Source organism: Rhinopithecus bieti, unplaced genomic scaffold, assembly GCF_001698545.2.
Source record: "Rhinopithecus bieti isolate Rb0 unplaced genomic scaffold, ASM169854v2 scaffold_33432, whole genome shotgun sequence".
Taxonomy (NCBI): domain Eukaryota; kingdom Metazoa; phylum Chordata; class Mammalia; order Primates; family Cercopithecidae; genus Rhinopithecus; species Rhinopithecus bieti.
Genome location: NW_016814481.1, coordinates 499,509 through 516,484, shown reverse-complemented (window position 1 = coordinate 516,484; position 16,976 = coordinate 499,509). Strand labels below are relative to the sequence as shown.

The following is a 16,976-nucleotide window of genomic DNA, read 5'->3' as shown; positions in this document are numbered from 1 at the left end:
CCGCCCTGCCCTGACCGGCCCCCACCACCGCCCACAGGTGCCTTGACCCAAGCGATCCGGAACTTTGCCAAGAGCCTGGAGAGCTGGCTCACCCACGCCATGGTCAATATCCCCGAGGAGATGCTGCGGGTGAAGGTGAGGGTGTGGGGGGTCCCTTTCTCTTGTCTCTGGGGCTTAGGCCCCCCGTCTCCTCTGCTCCCCAGGGGCGGTAAGATTTGTCCCCACGCCTGTTCCAGGGGTGATGCCTGTGAGGGAAGGGGAGACCTTCTCCGCCTCGGGGAGCACCCTGGGCAATGTCTTTATAAACCAGTGTCCTCAGGCACTCACTTCTGAAATGCAACCCCTTTGTGGTGTTACTGTACTCAACACAGCATCTTTCAAAAATAAAAACCAACTGCAAACATACAGTAGTTCCCTTTAGACAGCCTTGCTAGAAAGTGCTTCATGTGTGGCCGGGCGCGGTGGCTCACGCCTGTAATCCCAGCACTTTGGGAGGCCGAGACGGGCAGATCACGAGGTCAGGAGATGGAGACCATCCTGGCTAACACGGTGAAACCCCGTCTCTACTAAAAATACCAAAAAAAAAAAAATTAGCCGGATGTGGCGGCATGCGCCTGTAGTCAGAGCTGCTGGGGAGGCTGAGGCAACAGAATGGCATGAACCCAGGAGGCCAAGATTGCACCACTGCACCTGCACTCCAGCCTGGGCGACAGAGCAAGACTCTGTCAAAAAAAAAAAAAAAAAAAAAAAAAAGAAAGTGCTTCAGGTGTGCAGAGACAGATAAAACTTTTTAAGAAAGGCAACAACATCTATAAGGAAACATAATACTTGCCTTTTTCATCAAAAGATGCACATTTACTAACTACTTAGATGTGAGGAACTTGATGGGATGTGGTTGGGGAAAAAAAAAAACCCACCACTGGGCACAGGGCAGGGACTGGGGCCTGTGGAGACAGTAGATGCCAGATCCAGGAGCAACCCTTCAGAACCAGTGAGACTCATATATTCATGTATTCACACAACCTCCTTCTCAGTACACAGCAATGAACAAGACGGACAAAACCCCTGTCCTCTCCCAGAGCTGAGATTCTAGGGTATGAAAGAAAATGAGGCTGGGCGCAGTGGCTCATGCCTGTAATCCCAGCACTTTGGGAGGCTGAGGCGGGCGGATCACTTGAGGTCAGGAGTTCAAGACTAGCCTGGCCAACATGGTGAAACCCTGTCTACTAAAAATACAAAAACTAGCCTGGCGTGGTGGTGTGCGCCTATGATCACAGCTACTCAGGAGGCTGAGGCACGAGAATCGCTTGACCCCAGGAGGTGGAGGTTGCAGTGAGCGGAGATCACGCCCCTGCACTCCAGCCTGGGCTACAGAGTGAGATTCAGTGTCGAAAGAAAGAAAGAAAATGAAACATGTTTATCAAAGCAGGATTTGCCCTTTCTGCGCAGTGCCCTCCATATTTTCTATTGTGTTCTTTCATTTAAAAAAAAAAAAAAAGCCTTTCCTGGCACGGTGGCTTACTTCCAACACTTCGGGAGGCAAAGACAGGAGGATCTCTTGAAGCCAGAAGTTTGAGACTAGTCTGGGCGACATGGCGAGAGCCTGTCTCAACTGTTACTTTAAAAAATAAAAATACATTTAAAAAAATATTGTGCCCTGGTCAAAATACAATTAATTGAATTTTGGGGGGCGCTTAGGAGTGGACACCCAAAGTTTGAAGGTCGCGATCCTTCTGTATCCCAACAAAAGTAGCGAGGCACATCCTTTTTTAGGAAAAAGGAAACAGGCTGAAGGAGGTTGCCTCGGGGTGGGGCCAGGGCTGGCGGGCTGGGGTTCCTCGAAAGCAGCAAGCCCCCCAATCCCTGCACGCAGGTGGCCGCAGCCGGCGCCTTCGCGCAGACACTGCGGCGCTACACGTCGCTCAACCACCTGGCGCAGGCGGCGCGCGCTGTGCTGCAGAACACCGCGCAGATCAACCAGATGCTGAGCGACCTCAACCGCGTGGACTTCGCCAACGTGCAGGTGAGTGCGGGGCGGGGCGGGCGAATGAGGGGCAGCCCAGGGGGTCGGGCCAGGCAGGGGTGATGGCGGCTGAGCCCTGGGCGCCCGCCCATCCGGTGTGCCCCAGGAGCAGGCCTCGTGGGTGTGCCGTTGCGAGGACCGCGTGGTGCAGCGGCTGGAGCAGGACTTCAAGGTGACGCTGCAGCAGCAGAACTCGCTGGAGCAGTGGGCGGCCTGGCTGGACGGCGTGGTGAGCCAGGTGCTCAAGCCCTACCAGGGCAGCGCCGGCTTCCCCAAGGCCGCCAAGCTCTTCCTTCTCAAGTGGTCCTTCTACAGGTGCGCGCGTGGCGGGATCGGGCCCGGACTGCACCAGGGAAGGCCCTGGGCCCCTGGGGGACTCAGTTGCTCTTCTACGACGACCCGAGCCTGCAGGCTGGGTGGGCGGGCTGGGGCCCTGGGCTCTGTACCATGCACGCCCGAGGGAAGGCTGTGCTGGGGTCCAGCCTGAGTCGCTGGGCTGGCGCGAGGCCCGGACACATCGCAGCGGGGAGGGGTCGAGGGGTTGGGCCAGACGGGGCCTGACGGTCTCCTCTCCGTCGCCATACCCAGCTCCATGGTGATCCGGGACCTGACCCTGCGCAGCGCCGCCAGCTTCGGCTCCTTCCACCTCATCCGGCTGCTCTACGACGAGTACATGTACTACCTGATCGAGCACCGCGTAGCCCAGGCCAAGGGCGAGACCCCCATCGCCGTCATGGGCGAGGTGCGCACAGCAGGCCACTGGGGCCGCGGGCGGGGCGCCAGGCGGCGGGACCCTCACCCATTTTCTTCTCCTTCCTCCAGTTCGCCAATCTGGCCACCTCCCTGAACCCCCTGGACCCCGACAAAGGTAGGCGAGGCGTGTTCCCACCCAGGGCGCGGGTCCCGGGGGTGGCGGACAACGGAGGGGCTGGGGAGGAGGAGGAACCCGGGGCGTTGCCACCCCGCCCCGAGCCTGACTTGGCCCCTGTGTCCCAGACGAGGAGGAGGAAGAGGAGGAGGAGAGCGAGGACGAGCTGCCGCAGGACATCTCACTGGCGGCTGGCGGCGAGTCACCCGCGCTGGGCCCAGAGACCCTGGAGCCGCCGGCCAAGCTGGCGCGGACTGACGCGCGCGGCCTCTTCGTGCAGGCACTGCCCTCCAGCTAAGCCCTTGGCCTCCCCGCCCCACCCGCCCCGCCACCCCTTCACGCCAGGGTCCCTCACAGCTTCTGTGGCTTCGTGGTCACCGCTCCAGCCTCAACCAGGGCAGGGAGGGGGCCTCCGAGACAGGGAAGGCCGGGGCCCTCCTACCCTATGGGGCCGGCACAATCAGTGGGCTGGGCGGAGCCGCAGCTGCAAACTCTGACACAAAAGACGTGCCTTAAGGAACCCGCCGCGTGCCCAGGTGCCCCGTGGGGCATCCAGCTCGGCCCCTTGGCCGCCCCCCTCCCAGGCCGCAGCATCTTCACCCCAGCCCCGTCCTCCCACCACCCCAGGGGGCAGGCAGGCAGGCCCCCTCCCGTGCGGAACTGTTAACTTATTCAGCTCGCTGGCTTTGCACAGCCTGTCCTGGGCCCAGCCCTGAGCCCCGGGCCGGCGCAGGTGGGCGTCACCTGGGGACTCCCCACTGTCAGCAGCAGCCCCGGGACCCCCTACCCCCAGCAACCCCACTGCTTCCCCTTCTTGGTATTAAGTGCAATTAAAGCCGTGGGTGTCGCATCTTCTCCGCTGGGCCCTCTCTTGCCCCCAAGCCCGAGAAGGGGGCACTGCCCGGCCCGGCTGTGGGGAGGGCGGCAGGGGGCAAGGCCTCCAGCTTCCAAAGAGCAGCGGGCCGCGGGGCCGGGGAGTGCCCACAGACCCCAGCCCCCGTGCCCCCCCCTCCGCCGCTGGTTTGTAATGGAACCTTTTCTGTGCCCCTATCTTCCCGGAGACTGTGCTTCTCCTCCGTGCCGTGCGACCCCCACCCCATGACTATTGTGCGATTCGTGAGCGCCGCCCGAGCGGAGTTGGTAACTTGTTGGGTTTTTTTCCAACCATCATGGCCTTATCTGTTCCAGTTTTCTCAGTGTTTTCAGCCTGTGAGATAGATGTTTATGGCAAGAAAAGAAAAAAAAAAAAAAGGAACTCTGACCTATTGTATAAAAATCACTATTTTGTGTGCTCCGCGTGCTACAGCTTTTGGGGCGGCCCTGCCCAGTCCCCGTACCCACGGGGCTCCCTATCCCGGCGGTGAAAGTGTCCACACGTGTGGTAGTCTAGTGTGCCGAGCTGTTTTCTACCTTTTTGTAGTCTTTCTTAAAACAATAAATTCCGCTGTGATATTTGCCTACTGCTGACTCGCCGGGCCTTGGTGGGGCCTTGGGGCGGGGCTCCAGCTGGGCCCTGAGCTGCAGTAACGGGACCTCAATGAGGTTCAGAAATTAAAACATTTATTACATGAAGAAGAACGGAGTGGGGATGGCCAGGAGGTTGCCAGCCTGGGTGGGGAGGCTGGGGCGGGCAGGGCAGGGGAACAGGGTCCATTCGACCTCCCGGAGGGCAACGTCCACAGCTGTAGCCGAAGAAAGGGGCAAATGCACAAGGGACCAGGCCCATGCCCAGCTCGGAGTGAAGGCAGGGCGCTCAGGCTGGTGGGGTAGGGGGCGCCCTCTCTCTGCCCCTTCCCAACTTAAATAGGCATAAATAAAAAGCGTCCAGACCCTCGGGCCACCAGGGGCTGCCCTGCCCAGCCCGGTTCCGCAGCCTAACACTAGTGCCGGTCATCAGTCGGTGGGCCAGCCGGCCAGGAAGAGGCCACCCCGGGGAGGCGGCCGGTCCCAGGCCGCGGAGGTAGTTGGAGTCAGTGTCCCGGGCGGCCTGGCCCTCACAGCACGATCCACGTGTATCGCTCGCTGTCTGCCAGAACCTTCAGGGAGCACCCTGCAGGGACAGGTGGGGACAAAGCATGGAGTCCCTCCCTGCCCAGCCCTGCAGGCGCACTCCCCACCTGACTTCCTTCTGGCCCAGAAGGTTCCAGAAGGCAAGAACCCTGCTGAGTTGCCCTCTGCCTCTAGCCTGCAGCTACCCAATAAACATCTGTAGTGTGAACCCTGTAGTGTGAACGAGTGACGGGCCAGACTTGGCGGGAGGCTCCCAGGCCCCACACCTTCAGGGCTGCTGAGCTGGGCCTGGCCTGGGCGGCCCTCTCCTTACCAGCCTTCCCACCCATTTCATCAGCGCTCAGGAATCAGCGCCTGGGTGAGGACAAGTGACCCTGGGGACCCTGACCATCACGGGGTCACCGAGCCCCACCTTTGTGGAGCGCCTCGTTGGTCATCCTGTTGACGTAACGGCCGCTGCTCTCGGGCACCAGCCACTTCATGACCATGTCCACGCAGCTCTTGCGGTAGGAGCTCCAGACACTGCCGCTGCGGGGCCAGGGGGTGAGTGGCTCTCTCCGCCTCAGCCGCCCCCGACCCTGCCCCCCAGCCCTGCCTCACCTGGTCTGCCCTTTGACCTCAGTCAGGTCACCTACACTGACTGTCTCGAAGATGCCTGTGTTGAGGTCCCATGCCACCTTGAGGCTGGTGTGATAGGTCTTTGGTCTGCGGTGGAGAGGGCCACAGGACAAGCGCTGGGACAGGCGGGCTCCTGAACCAGGCCCCACGCTACCCTGAGGGGCTTTTGTCTTTGGAGAAGCTACGGAGGGGCCCAGCCAGGTTGTGGCACAGGGAGCGCCTTCTCACATCCCCATGCCCCCACCCTGAAGTGTCTGCCAGTGGCCCCCCTAGTGGACAGGGAGGGCAGGGTCCCCGCCTGCGCTCACCGGAGCTGACCCTCCTCAGTGGGGGATGGGAAGGCCAGGAGCAGCAGGCCAATGTTGATGAGGACCTGGTTGGTTTCCGGGCAGACCTGGGGTTGGGGGTGGACGATGCCAGCTGCTGAGGGCGACTCCAGAGTACAGGGAGCCCTGGGCCCACCCTGCCCACCCTGGGCCCACCTCTAGAATGACGATGTCATAGTCGCTGAAAGAACAGAACTGGTGGCCCCAGGTAGCGTCGTGGCGGATGACCTCATTGATGACATATTCGAAGTCCAGTGTGAGCTGCTCCACTGTCAGGTACTGGCCCTGCGGGCGAGTGGGCAGGCGCAGAGGATGGTGCCAACTGCCCCCCAGCAGCTTCCCGGGACTGCCCTCGGCCCGCCCACGCCCGCACCCACCTGGACAGCAGTTCGCTCCCGCATGGGCCGCAAGTTGCGGCCACGAAGATCAGTCACCACGAAGGGCAGGGAGATCTTGTCGTCCTCGAACTCTGGGGAGGCAGGAAGTGGGGGTGGGGTGGAGGGAGGCCAGGGGCCCCATTTGGGTTGGCTTCCCCATCCCAGGCCCTGCCACATGCCTGCCCCCCACTCACCATCCTCCGGCTCCGTCCCCTCTCCGGCCTCCAGCACATAGTATAGCTTGGTGTAGTTGATGTAGCCAGGCTCGGGGGCAGGCGCCTCCGAGGCAGGGGGGCTGTCCCGGGGTGCTGCCTCCCCACACAGGGCTAAGGGCTCACAGTGCGCACGGCAGCGGCTGCCGGAGGGTCCTGGGCACAGGGCAGGCCGGGCTTCCTCAGGGGCCCCGCCCTTGGCCTCTTTGGCCCGGCGGAAGATGTCAGCCACAAACTCCTTGGCTTTGGCAATGGCGGGCGAGGGCTCAGGAGACCCAGAGGAACGGGCTGGGGCCGCCTCAGGGCAGAAGCTGGGGAGGGCAGGGGGCAGCTCTGGGCTCTGGGGCTCGGGGGGGCTGGCAGGCGCCGGGGGGCAGGTGCTGTGGTCATACAGGATTTGGCAGAAACTCCTGTCACCTGGAAGAAGAGATGGGTGTGGAGAAGTGTCAGTCCGGGATGCTCCCAGCCTCGCTCAGTGTCCTCAGGGGTTTTCAGAAACCCACCCTGAGGAGACACTTCTAGACCTGGCTATGCTGAGATCAGTCTGAAACACCCAGAAGGGGAAAGACCTTTCTGCGCATGCACACCACGCACACATGCGTGCAGACGTTCGTTCAAACCCTTCTTAAGCTGTCTACTGAGTGCCCCACACTGAGGACACAGGAGTGAACTAGACAGACAGAGCCCTGCCCTGGGGGAGCCGACACTCTACAGTGTAGAGCGTTCACTACAGTAGCATCCAGCCTCCTAACATCTGCCACTCTGTCGAGGGACATCTTGTGACTTTCACTGGCATTTCTCTGACATGGAAGACCTAAGGCAAGGCCCTCCTGGGTCCTTCCCGACACAGGCCAGACTGCTGCGGGCACACTTCATCCAATCGGGGCCTCTGTCTCTGCCTGCCTAGAGATGACTCCCCCAAGGAATGTGGGCAACACATGGAGAACCCCAACATATTCACTGAGCAGCCCTGTGGCTGGGCCCCATCCCAGGTTTCCTCTGAGCTCTGTACAAGTAACCCCCAGAGAAGGGCCGCATCCCCCAAAATGCAGCTCAGAGATGAACTCGCCCAAGGTCACATATGAGATAAATCGAGTCCAGGCTCCCCTCCACCACCGTGACAGCCCCTTCCACAACAGGGCGGGGAACAGGTGACAATGGCCAAGGAAGAAAGCACCCCTCTGTGTCAGCACTTCCCACTGATGACCACACCCTCTCCCTGGGCTGGCGCAGAGCTGACTGTCCGCTGCGGTTGTTCCTAACACGGCCCACAGCCGAAAGGGCAGAACTGCGTCAACCCTCGCAAGCTGCAGGGTTCATGGCCAATAACCGAGTGGCCGAGCCTCAGCAAAGGACAGCGCTCACCCTTCCTGGTATAGATTGGGGGCTGAGGACAGGAGGCCCCAGATATGTCTGGGGACAGAGTGCCCTGGCCCCTGGCTTATTTGTGGGCTGAGTTATATACATTTAATCCTGCCCATTCCCCGACCGCCCCCAGGGACAACCATTTCCATGGGGATTTAATGGACGTCTTTGTATCTGAGTTCTTGTAAAATTAAAACGTCTTTTTTTTGGAGATGGAGTCTTGCTGTCTCCCAGGCTGGAGTACATTGGCACAATCTTGGCTCACCGCAACCTCCGCCTCCTGGGTTCAAGCAATTCTCCTGCCTCAGCCTCCTGAGTAGCTGGAATTAGAAGCATGCGCCATCATGCCCAGCTAATTCTTGTATTTTTAGTAGAGATGGGGTTTCACCACGTTGGCCACACTAGTCTTGAACTCCCTGACCTCATGTGATCCGCCTGCCCTGGCCTCCCAAAGTGCTGGGATTACAGGCGTAAGCCACTGTGCCTGGCCTAAATCGTCTTTTTCATTTATATTAAGTGGTTCCAGTTATAGATTCCTTGTGTTTCACCCACATGTGCACACATCTCTGACACATGCTCCACGGATGCCAACGCAGGGGCCTTCACTGGTGCTCCACAGATGCCCCCAACCCCCCGACTCCTCCTAACTCACTCCCCAATCCCCAGGGAGGGTTCTTCAGGTGGCCCCCAGCTCCCCGTCAGCAGCCTTGGGACACCGGGACCCAGCGAGACCCTGCCAGAGGAAAAGACGCGGGCACAGGGCAGCTGGGTCAGTCACAGTCACAATTCTGTTGCCAAATGGCCCCGGGGCCCCCTCCCTCCCGCTGCTGCCAGCCGGTGGCATGATCCAGCCTCCTGACATTTGTCACTGTCAAGGGACATCTTGTGATTTTCACTGGCATCTTTCCGACATCAAACATATAAGGCAAGTGCCTGCCCACTAACCACGCCCCGAAATGTCACATTAGCAGTTCTCTTCTTAAGAGAAAGGGGCGCTTCCCCATCCAGCTAGCCACCTGTGGCTATTTCAGCTTAACACAACTACAATTAAACCCATCATAGGCCAGGCGTGGTGGCTCACGCCTGCCATCCCAGCACTTTGGGAGGCCAAGGTGAGTGGATCACTTGAGGTCAGGAGTTTTGAGACCAGCCTGATCAACATGGTGAAATCCTGTCTCTACTAAAAACACAAAAATTAGCTGGGTGTGATGGCACAGGCCTGTAGTCCCAGCTTCTCAGGAGGCTGAGAGAGGACAATTGCTTGAGCCTGGGAGGTGGAGGTTGCAGTGAGCCGAGATCGCGCCACTGGACTCCAGTGGAAAAAAAAAAAAAAGTATCACAAGCTCAGTTCCTCAGTCACACGAGCCACATTCCAAGTGGCTCCTGGAGGCAGCCATGGTGGACAAAGCAGATACGGGACATCTCAGCCACTGGCAAGATCCCGTGGGCAGGGCTGTGGCGGGCGTGGCCACGTTTGGACCCCAGCATTCCCACGACCAGGCTGTGTGACCTGGGGAAGTAGGCTCCCACCTCTCTATGCCTGGGGCCCCTTGTCTATGTGGTAGGGTAGGGAGAGGACCCGCTTCACGCGTTGCCAGGCTGCCATGAAACCGCAAGGCCTACCTGCCGAGTGGACAGAGACGGCGCAGGCCACCAGGGAGTAGCTGGTGTTGAGCAGCACCACCTGGTCCTTCTTGAGCTGGAAGGCGGGCTGGAAGGTGGGGAAGGGGTAGACCACCTGGTACTTGGTGTGCAGCATGAAGCCGTGCCGCAGGCACTGCGCGTTCGGGTCTCCTGCAGCAACACACACCACAGCGGCTCACTCTCGGTCCAAGGCAGGGGGACAGGGGGGCAGGGGGCCCTCGCCTCCTCAGCCCCCTCACCTGGGTGGGCCCGGCTGGCATCCTGGCAAGCAGCACAGCGGCCCGGCGGCGGTACCGCCACGGTGCTGACGTAGATGTCACGGTGGTTCTCGTCGCTCATCATCATCATGTTCATGAGCATCCCGTTGGCCGAGCGGGTGCTGGGGGCCAGCACACCCTCAGCTGCCTGGTCGGCGCCTGGGGCCCCCCACTGCACACCCCCTGCCCCAACCAGCCATGGCTCCCCGAGGAGCCGGGTCTCACTTGAAGCCAAAGACGATGACCTTAGAGGCGTCGCTGGGCCACTCGCATACGGTCAGGTACAGGTCGCTGTAGATCTCCTCATCCTGGAAGAGCCGAACCTGCCGGACCTGCGAGGCACGTTCAGGGTCAGCACCGGGTCAGGGAACCTGCGGGGGTCCCCCGAAGCTGTACGATGCAGTCCCTCATCAGGGCTGGGGCTGAGCAGGTAGGAGCACCCCAACAGCCCGCACCACACCCCTCCACCTTGCCTGAGGACAGCCTGAGGAGGCTCCTTTCACCAGTGGGGGAGACGGTGGAGACCAGGCCAGGGTGGATGCAGCTGATGGGAACAATGTCCCGGAGGAGACTGCGCCAGGCACTGGTTGCAAGCCCAGCCCACCCTGAAGCCCACTCAGCTCTCTGAGTTCACATGTATGCTGAGGTAACAGTACCCACCTCCTGCGGGGGTTCCAGGAGTCAAGGGTCCAGGCTAAAGCCAGGGTGGCTTAGTCCTAATAAAGCTAACTGGCCTGAGCCAACATGTTCTATCACTTCATCGAGTGTGTTGCACCAAACGGAATTGCCACTATTTACCCCATTTTGAAACATAAAAATGGTAATTTCATTTTCTTTTTTGAGACAGAGTCTCGCTCTGTAGGCTGGAGTGCAGTGGCTCGATCTCAGCTCACTGCAACCTCTGCCTCCCGGGTTCTAAGCGATTCTCCTGCCTCAGCCTCCAGAGTAGCTGGGATTACAGACATGCACCACCAATGCCCAGCTAATTTTGCATTTTTAGTACAGATGGGGTTTCACCATGTTGGCCAGGCTGGTCTTGAACTCCCGACCTCAGGTGATCCACTCACCTCGGCCTCCCCAAGTGTTGGGATTACAGGCATGAGCCACTGCGCCCAGCCTTCGTTTTGTTTTGTTTTAGAGACAGGGCCTTACTCTGTTGCCCAGGCTGGAGTGCAATGGTGTGATCATGGCTCACTACAGCCTCAAACTCCTGGGCTCAAGTGATCCTCCTGCCTCAACCTCCAGAGGAGCTGACTATAGGCACATGCCAATATGCCCAGCTAATTTTTTTTTTTTAGTAGAGATGGGGTTTTGCCCTGTTGCCCAGCCTGGTCTTGAACTCCTGGGATCAAGTAATCCTCCCACCTTGGCCTCCCAAAGTACTGGGAGTACAGGCATGAGTTACCACGTCAGACCCTGGTAATTTTATATGGTTGGATCTAACACATGGAATATCGACAATGACCCCGTGAGTACATGATCATTTTACATCCAAGGAACCTGAGGCTCAGAGGGTGCTGTGACCTGCTGAGCCACACCATCTGAAGGGCCAGCCTGGTGCTGAAGCCTCCCTACCAGCTTGAGCTTGCTGTGGACGTTGAACTCCCACCAGTACAGATGGTAGATGTAGAAGGAGAAGTCGTCGTCCCCACTGCTGCTGGTATAGGAGAGGACGTAGCGGCCGCATTTGGAAAAGCCCAGGAAGATATGTCTGTGGGGGTGGAGGGGTCACAGCGGCCAGGTCAGGGTGAGCCCACCACCCCCGCCCAGCTGCCCCCTTTGCCTGGGCCCAGCCTCACCCTGCATAGAGAAAGTCCTCATCCACGATGTTCTTCAGGGACACGCAGACCCGGGGAGGCAGCTTCCGGAAGAGGCGAGGGGAGAGCTGTCCGCTGATCTGGGGAAGGGGTGGTCAGGGCACTTCAGGCACCATCTGCAGCCCCCAGCCCTGTCACCCACAGCAGAGAGGCAGGGCAGCTCTCACCGGGTCCAGCCCGGCCCAGCCCACCATAATGGTCAAAAGGAGACCAAGCTCTGGAAGGGGGGAACAACTGAGGCAGATGGGGACAGTAAAGCCAGGTGGACCTCGCTTGAGCCTTCATCTCCACCAGGGGCCCACGCCACCTTCCCAGTTTCACACCTCTTCAGCCTCAGGTCCCTCTTGACTGAGCCCAGCATCACTGCCCCCAAGAAAGCTCCCCAATCACCATGTCCCATGCTGGGCCACCTGCTTCCCTCCCTGAAGGCTGTCCCTAAGCTGTGGGTATTCATCCTACTAAGAAGGCTGAGACAGGGTCCTGACATGCACCCATCTGTCCCCAACCCACCAGCCTTCAAACGAGGGGGCTTCTCCTCCCCGGACCAGCTCTGGCCTCTGCTGGGGGCCAGTCAAGGCAGATAGAAGGGTGAGCCTAACCAACGACCCAACTCCCCGTTCCCAATTAACTACCGCCTTCCAGTGGAATCCCTCATCCCCAAAACTTCACCACGGAAGGATATGTGGGGACTGACAGGCACAAGCCAGGCACAGGGACATCAGAGCAGCCTCACTCTTGCTACCCAGGCTGACTGGGGAGACATAGCTCTGCCTTCAAGACATTCCAATCTGATGGCACGAGTCCTGTCTGGGAAGCTCCCGGTCTGATGGGAGACAAACTCTGTCCACAAGGAGGTCTCAGTCTGATGGAGGAAACAGCCCGAACAGCCAGGCCCAGGCCGACAGGGGAGACACAATCCCTGCCCAAGGAGCTTCCAAGCTAAGGGCGGAACCACAGCCAAGCCCAGGGAGCTCCCAGGCTAAGGGCGGAGACTGTCCCAGCCCAGGGAGCTCCCAGTCAAAAGGGGGAGACACAGTACTGTCCTTACAAAGCTAACAGCCTCACGGAGAAGGCGCAGTCCCTCTCCACAGAGACACAGCCTTGCCCCAGTTACTGCCCACCTGCAAGAGATCCACATTTCTGCCCTCCAGAGCTCCCAAACTGATGGGGGAGAGAGACATCATCCCCCAGCTCTGGGAATTTCCAGTCTGATGGAGGAGACAGAGCCTGCTTCGGTTAACTTTCACTCTGCGGGGGAAGACTCAGCCCTATCCAAGGAGCTCCCACACTTTCAATGGGGAGGCCCACCCAGGTACAGGAACTCCCAGCTCATGTGTGGTCGAGGCTCGGGCAGGGAGAGGAACATCAGGCGGTGGAAGCCCAAAGCCAGCGGCAGGGGCTCTGCAAAGGGGGCGGGAAGGTTCCATCACGGAGGGGCCATGGGAGCAGGGCTTTGAAAAATGGTTCTGAACCTGGATCGCCGCCTTCCTCCTGATCCTCCCTGCGGCCTCGGAGGAGGGGTCGCCTCCCTCTGAGCCCCTCCTGGGGCCCCGCCCCAACCCCTCCATCCCAGCCCCTTTGCCGGTTACCCGACACAACCTCCTGCATCCAGGCCCCGACTGAGCCTCCTCCACCCAAGCCATCTCCCCGGGCCCCGCCCAGGCCCTTCATCCGAGGCCCCTCCCCTGGGGCCCCGCCAACCCCTCACCCCGCGAACGCCCTCCTCCCTCCGCCTCCCTCGTCCCTACTCCCCACCCTCCGGCGCGTTCCCCACTCCAGCTCCAGGCCTCACCTTGACCCGCTCCAGCTGCTTGAGGACGTGCTCCCGCCGCCGCCCTGCTGCCCGCTTCCCTCCGGCTCCCCCGGGGCCGCCGCCGCCGCTCCCAGCCCCGCTGTTCCGCTCCGATTTCGAGCTGGGCGCCATTTTCACCCCCTCCCTCCACTTCCGGAGCAACCGGCCCCTTCGCCCCACCCCTGCCGCCTCCTCATTGGTCCTTTCTCGGGACAGCGGCCCGCCGGTTGGGTGAAAGCCCGCACTCGCGCTATGCCTGTCCATCAAAGCCGCCTCGACTCTTGATTGGTAGCGACAGTAAGAGCCCCCGCGGCCAGTTGCCGTATTCCCGCCCTGCCTTAAGGACGTACCACTCGGAGGTCCCGTTTGTGCGCCTAGCCCAGATAACTTTGATCTGATAGGTGGATATCTCTGTCTGTCTCAATGGCGTCACGCCCCCTGTGGCTAGCGGGTTTCCATGGAGACCACAGGAGGTCCAGGCCCTTGGGCGGGGCGACGGGAGCCTGTGGTCCACCAAGACTCGAGAATCCTCAGCCCCCGGCTGCCCGCGCCCAGTCTGGGTGGGCAGAGGCCTGACGAGCATACTTGGGCGGCAAAACCAGGCCGAGAAAAGAGATTTACAAAAAAGGGAAAAAACGATGGAATTCGATGAAAGCTTATTTCCGATGGGCGAATTGGTGGGATGACGGTGTTGATAATGGTAGCATCAATCATGTATCGCTCCACATATGACAGACAAGTTCTGAGCTTAAACAGTTCGATGTGGCAGGGCCCTGTTGTGCCCATTATGCAGATGATGGCAATACAAATAATTGTTGAAGGGCCGCTCCGTGCATCATATTCGTATCATTGGTTTTATTGGTTTTAGACAGAGTCTCACTTTGTCACCCAGGCTGGAGTGCAGTGCAACGGCTCACTGCAGCCTCGACCCCGGGCTCAGATGATCCTCTCACCTCAGCCTCTCATGTGGCTGGTACTACAGACGTGCGCCACCACGCCCGGCTAATTTTTTGTATTTTTAGTAGAGAGGAGGTTTCACTATGTTGGCCAGGCTGGTTGCGAACTCCTGACCTCAGGTGTTCTGCCCGCCTAGGCCTCCCAAAGTGCTGGAATTACAGGCATAAGCCACCGTGCCCGGCCTAATTTTTTGTGTTTTTTGTAGAGACGGAGTTTCACCAAGTTGTCCAGGCTGGTCTCCAACTCCTGGGCTCAAGTGATCCTCCCACCTCTACTTCCCAAAGTGTTGGGATGACAGGCCAGCCCATTTAATCCTCTGAACAATCTAGAAGATAGGTTTTTTTTTATTATCTTCATTAAAAAAATGTTTTTTGTAGAGATGGGGTCTCACTATGTTGCCCAGGCTGCTCTCCTGACCTCAATCGATCATCTCATCTTGGCCTCCCAAAGTGCTGGGATTACAGCCATAAACCACTGTGCCCAGCTGATTTCAAGGGTTTTAGGAGTTATGTGCCAGAAAACCTGAGTAAGACAAAATTATATGTTTATTGGTTTTTTTATTACAACACAATATCACAACATATCTTTTTTTTTTTTTTTTTTTTTTAGATGGGGTTTCGCTCTTGTTGCCCAGGCTGGAGTGCAGTGACACAATCTCAACTCACTGCACCCTTCACCTCCCGTGTTCAAGCAAGTGATTCTCCTGCCCCAGCCTCCCAAGTAGCTGGGATTACAGGCACGTGCCACCACGCCTGGCTAATCTTTGTATTTTTAGTAAAGACAGGGTTTCACTATGTTGGCCAGGCTGGTCTCAAACTCCTGACCTCAGGTGATCCACCCACTCCACCTTCCCAAAGTGCTGGGATTACAGGCGTGAGCCACTGTGCCCGGCCATCACAACGTATCTTTAGCCAAAGATTCCCATGCTTCTTGCATACCCTACGTCCATGGAGAGCAAAGCTGTCCCCAAGACAGTGGGGATACCTGGCTGCTATTGCCTTAACCAAGTGATCAAAGTCAGCATCACCAACGATAAGTCATTTGGACATCACGGATCCCAGCTATGTGATAGGGAGGACATTTGTAACTCTCTGATATTATCCCCAAACCTAGAACCTCAGTCTAACCATTAGACAACATCAGACATTTATCTCAAATTGAAAAATGTTCGCAAAATACATTACTAGGCTGGGTGCGGTGGCTCACACCTGTAATCCCAGCACTTTGGAAAGCAGAGGAGGGAGGATCACTTGAACCCAGGAGGTCAAGACCAGCTTGGGCAAAATGACGAAACCCTCATCTCTACAAAACATCAAATAAATTAACTGACTCTACTGGCACACATCTATAGCCTCAGCCACTGGGGAGGCTGAGGCAGGAAGATTACTTGAGCCCAGGAGGTCGAGGCTGCAGTGAGCTCTGATGGTGACACTGCACTCCAGCCTGGGAGACAGAGCAAAACCTTGTCTCAAATAAAAAACAAAACAAGGCCAGGCATGGTGGCTCATGCCTGTAATCCCAGCACTCTAGGAGGCCAAGGTGGGCAGATCACAAAGTCATGAGATCTAGACCATCCTGGCTAACACGGTGAAACCCCGTCTCTACTGAAAATACAGAAAATTAGCCAGGCCTGTAATCTCAGGTGGCACACGCCTGTAGTCCTAGCTACATGGGAGGCTGAGGCAGGAGAATCACTTGAACTTGGGACGTGGAGGTTGCAGTGAGTCGAGATCATGGCACTGCACTGCAGCCTGGGCAACAGAGTGAGATTCTGTCTCAAAAAAAAAAAAAAAAAAATTTAAAAAAATTAGCGGGGTGTGGTGGCGTGAACCTATAGCCCCAGCTACATAGGGGGCTGAGGTGAGAGGATCACTTAAGCCTGGGAGGTCGAGGCTACAGCAAGTGGAGATCGAGCCACTACACTCCAGCCTGGGCAACAGAGTGAGATCCTGTTTCAGAACAAAACCCAAAACCCAAAAAACATTAGAGGAAATTGTGTGAAGGGAATAAAAGAACTCTCTGTACCTTCTTTGCAGATCTGAAAATGTCTAATTGTTTCAGGCTGGGCACAGTGGCTCACACCTGTAATCCCAGCATTTTGGGAGGCTGAGACAGGAAGATGGCTTGAAGAGAAGAATTTCACCAGTCTCAGCAGCTATCAAGACCTCGTCTCTATAAAGAAAAAACTTCTTTTTTTTCATTAGTCAGGTGTGGTAGCACGTCTGTCTTGCTATGTACTTGGGAGACTGAGTCGGGAGGATCCCTTGCACCCAGGAGTTTGAAGTTACAGTGAGCTGTGATTGCATCACTGCATTCCAGCCTGGGTGACACGAGCAAGACCCTGTCTTTAATAATAATAATAAAATTAAAAATAACAAAAATAAAATAATGTTGTTTCAAAATTCAAAGGGCTGGCACAGTGGCTCACGACTATAATCCCAACACTTGGGGAGGCCAAGGCAGGTGGATCACTTGAGGCCAGGAGTTCAAGACCAGCCTAACCAACATGGTGAAACCCTGTCTCTGCTAAAAATACAAAAATTAGCCTGGCATGGTGGGCTCCTATAATCCCAGCTACTCGGGAGGCTGAGGCATGAGAATCACTTGAACCTGGGAGGCAGAGGTTTCAGTGACACAGAGCGAGACTCTACAGCGTCTTTGAGGTTATACATAAATAACCTCAAAGTTTTTAAAAGAGCATGGGGAGGAA

General features: G+C 57.8%; 2 protein-coding genes across 4 annotated transcripts in view; one reads left to right on the top strand and one right to left on the bottom strand.

Moving 5' to 3' along the window:
- The window catches only part of RFX1 (regulatory factor X1), a 46,490-nt gene extending 42,139 nt beyond the window's left edge, over positions 1–4,351 (top strand). For all 3 annotated transcript variants that reach the window (XM_017851249.1, XM_017851250.1, XM_017851247.1), the window contains 6 exons: positions 38–135; positions 1,874–2,023; positions 2,130–2,338; positions 2,612–2,765; positions 2,846–2,891; positions 3,020–4,351. In XM_017851249.1, the coding sequence (XP_017706738.1) occupies positions 38–135; positions 1,874–2,023; positions 2,130–2,338; positions 2,612–2,765; positions 2,846–2,891; positions 3,020–3,189 (827 nt within the window). In that variant the 3' untranslated portion in view covers positions 3,190–4,351. The remainder of the gene's footprint in view (positions 1–37; positions 136–1,873; positions 2,024–2,129; positions 2,339–2,611; positions 2,766–2,845; positions 2,892–3,019) is intronic.
- Positions 4,352–4,429: 78 nt separating this feature from the next.
- On the bottom strand, positions 4,430–13,474 carry DCAF15 (DDB1 and CUL4 associated factor 15). Its single transcript, XM_017851263.1, has 13 exons — positions 13,310–13,474; positions 11,500–11,597; positions 11,276–11,411; positions 9,926–10,032; positions 9,683–9,822; positions 9,423–9,593; positions 6,417–6,851; positions 6,223–6,314; positions 6,002–6,130; positions 5,828–5,913; positions 5,502–5,606; positions 5,314–5,429; positions 4,430–4,941 (listed from the first exon to the last, which is right to left on the bottom strand). The coding sequence occupies exons 1-13, from the start codon at positions 13,439–13,441 to the stop codon at positions 4,886–4,888; spliced, it is 1,803 nt and encodes a 600-aa protein (XP_017706752.1). The 5' UTR covers positions 13,442–13,474; the 3' UTR covers positions 4,430–4,885.
- Between the last annotated feature and the right edge of the window lie 3,502 nt (positions 13,475–16,976).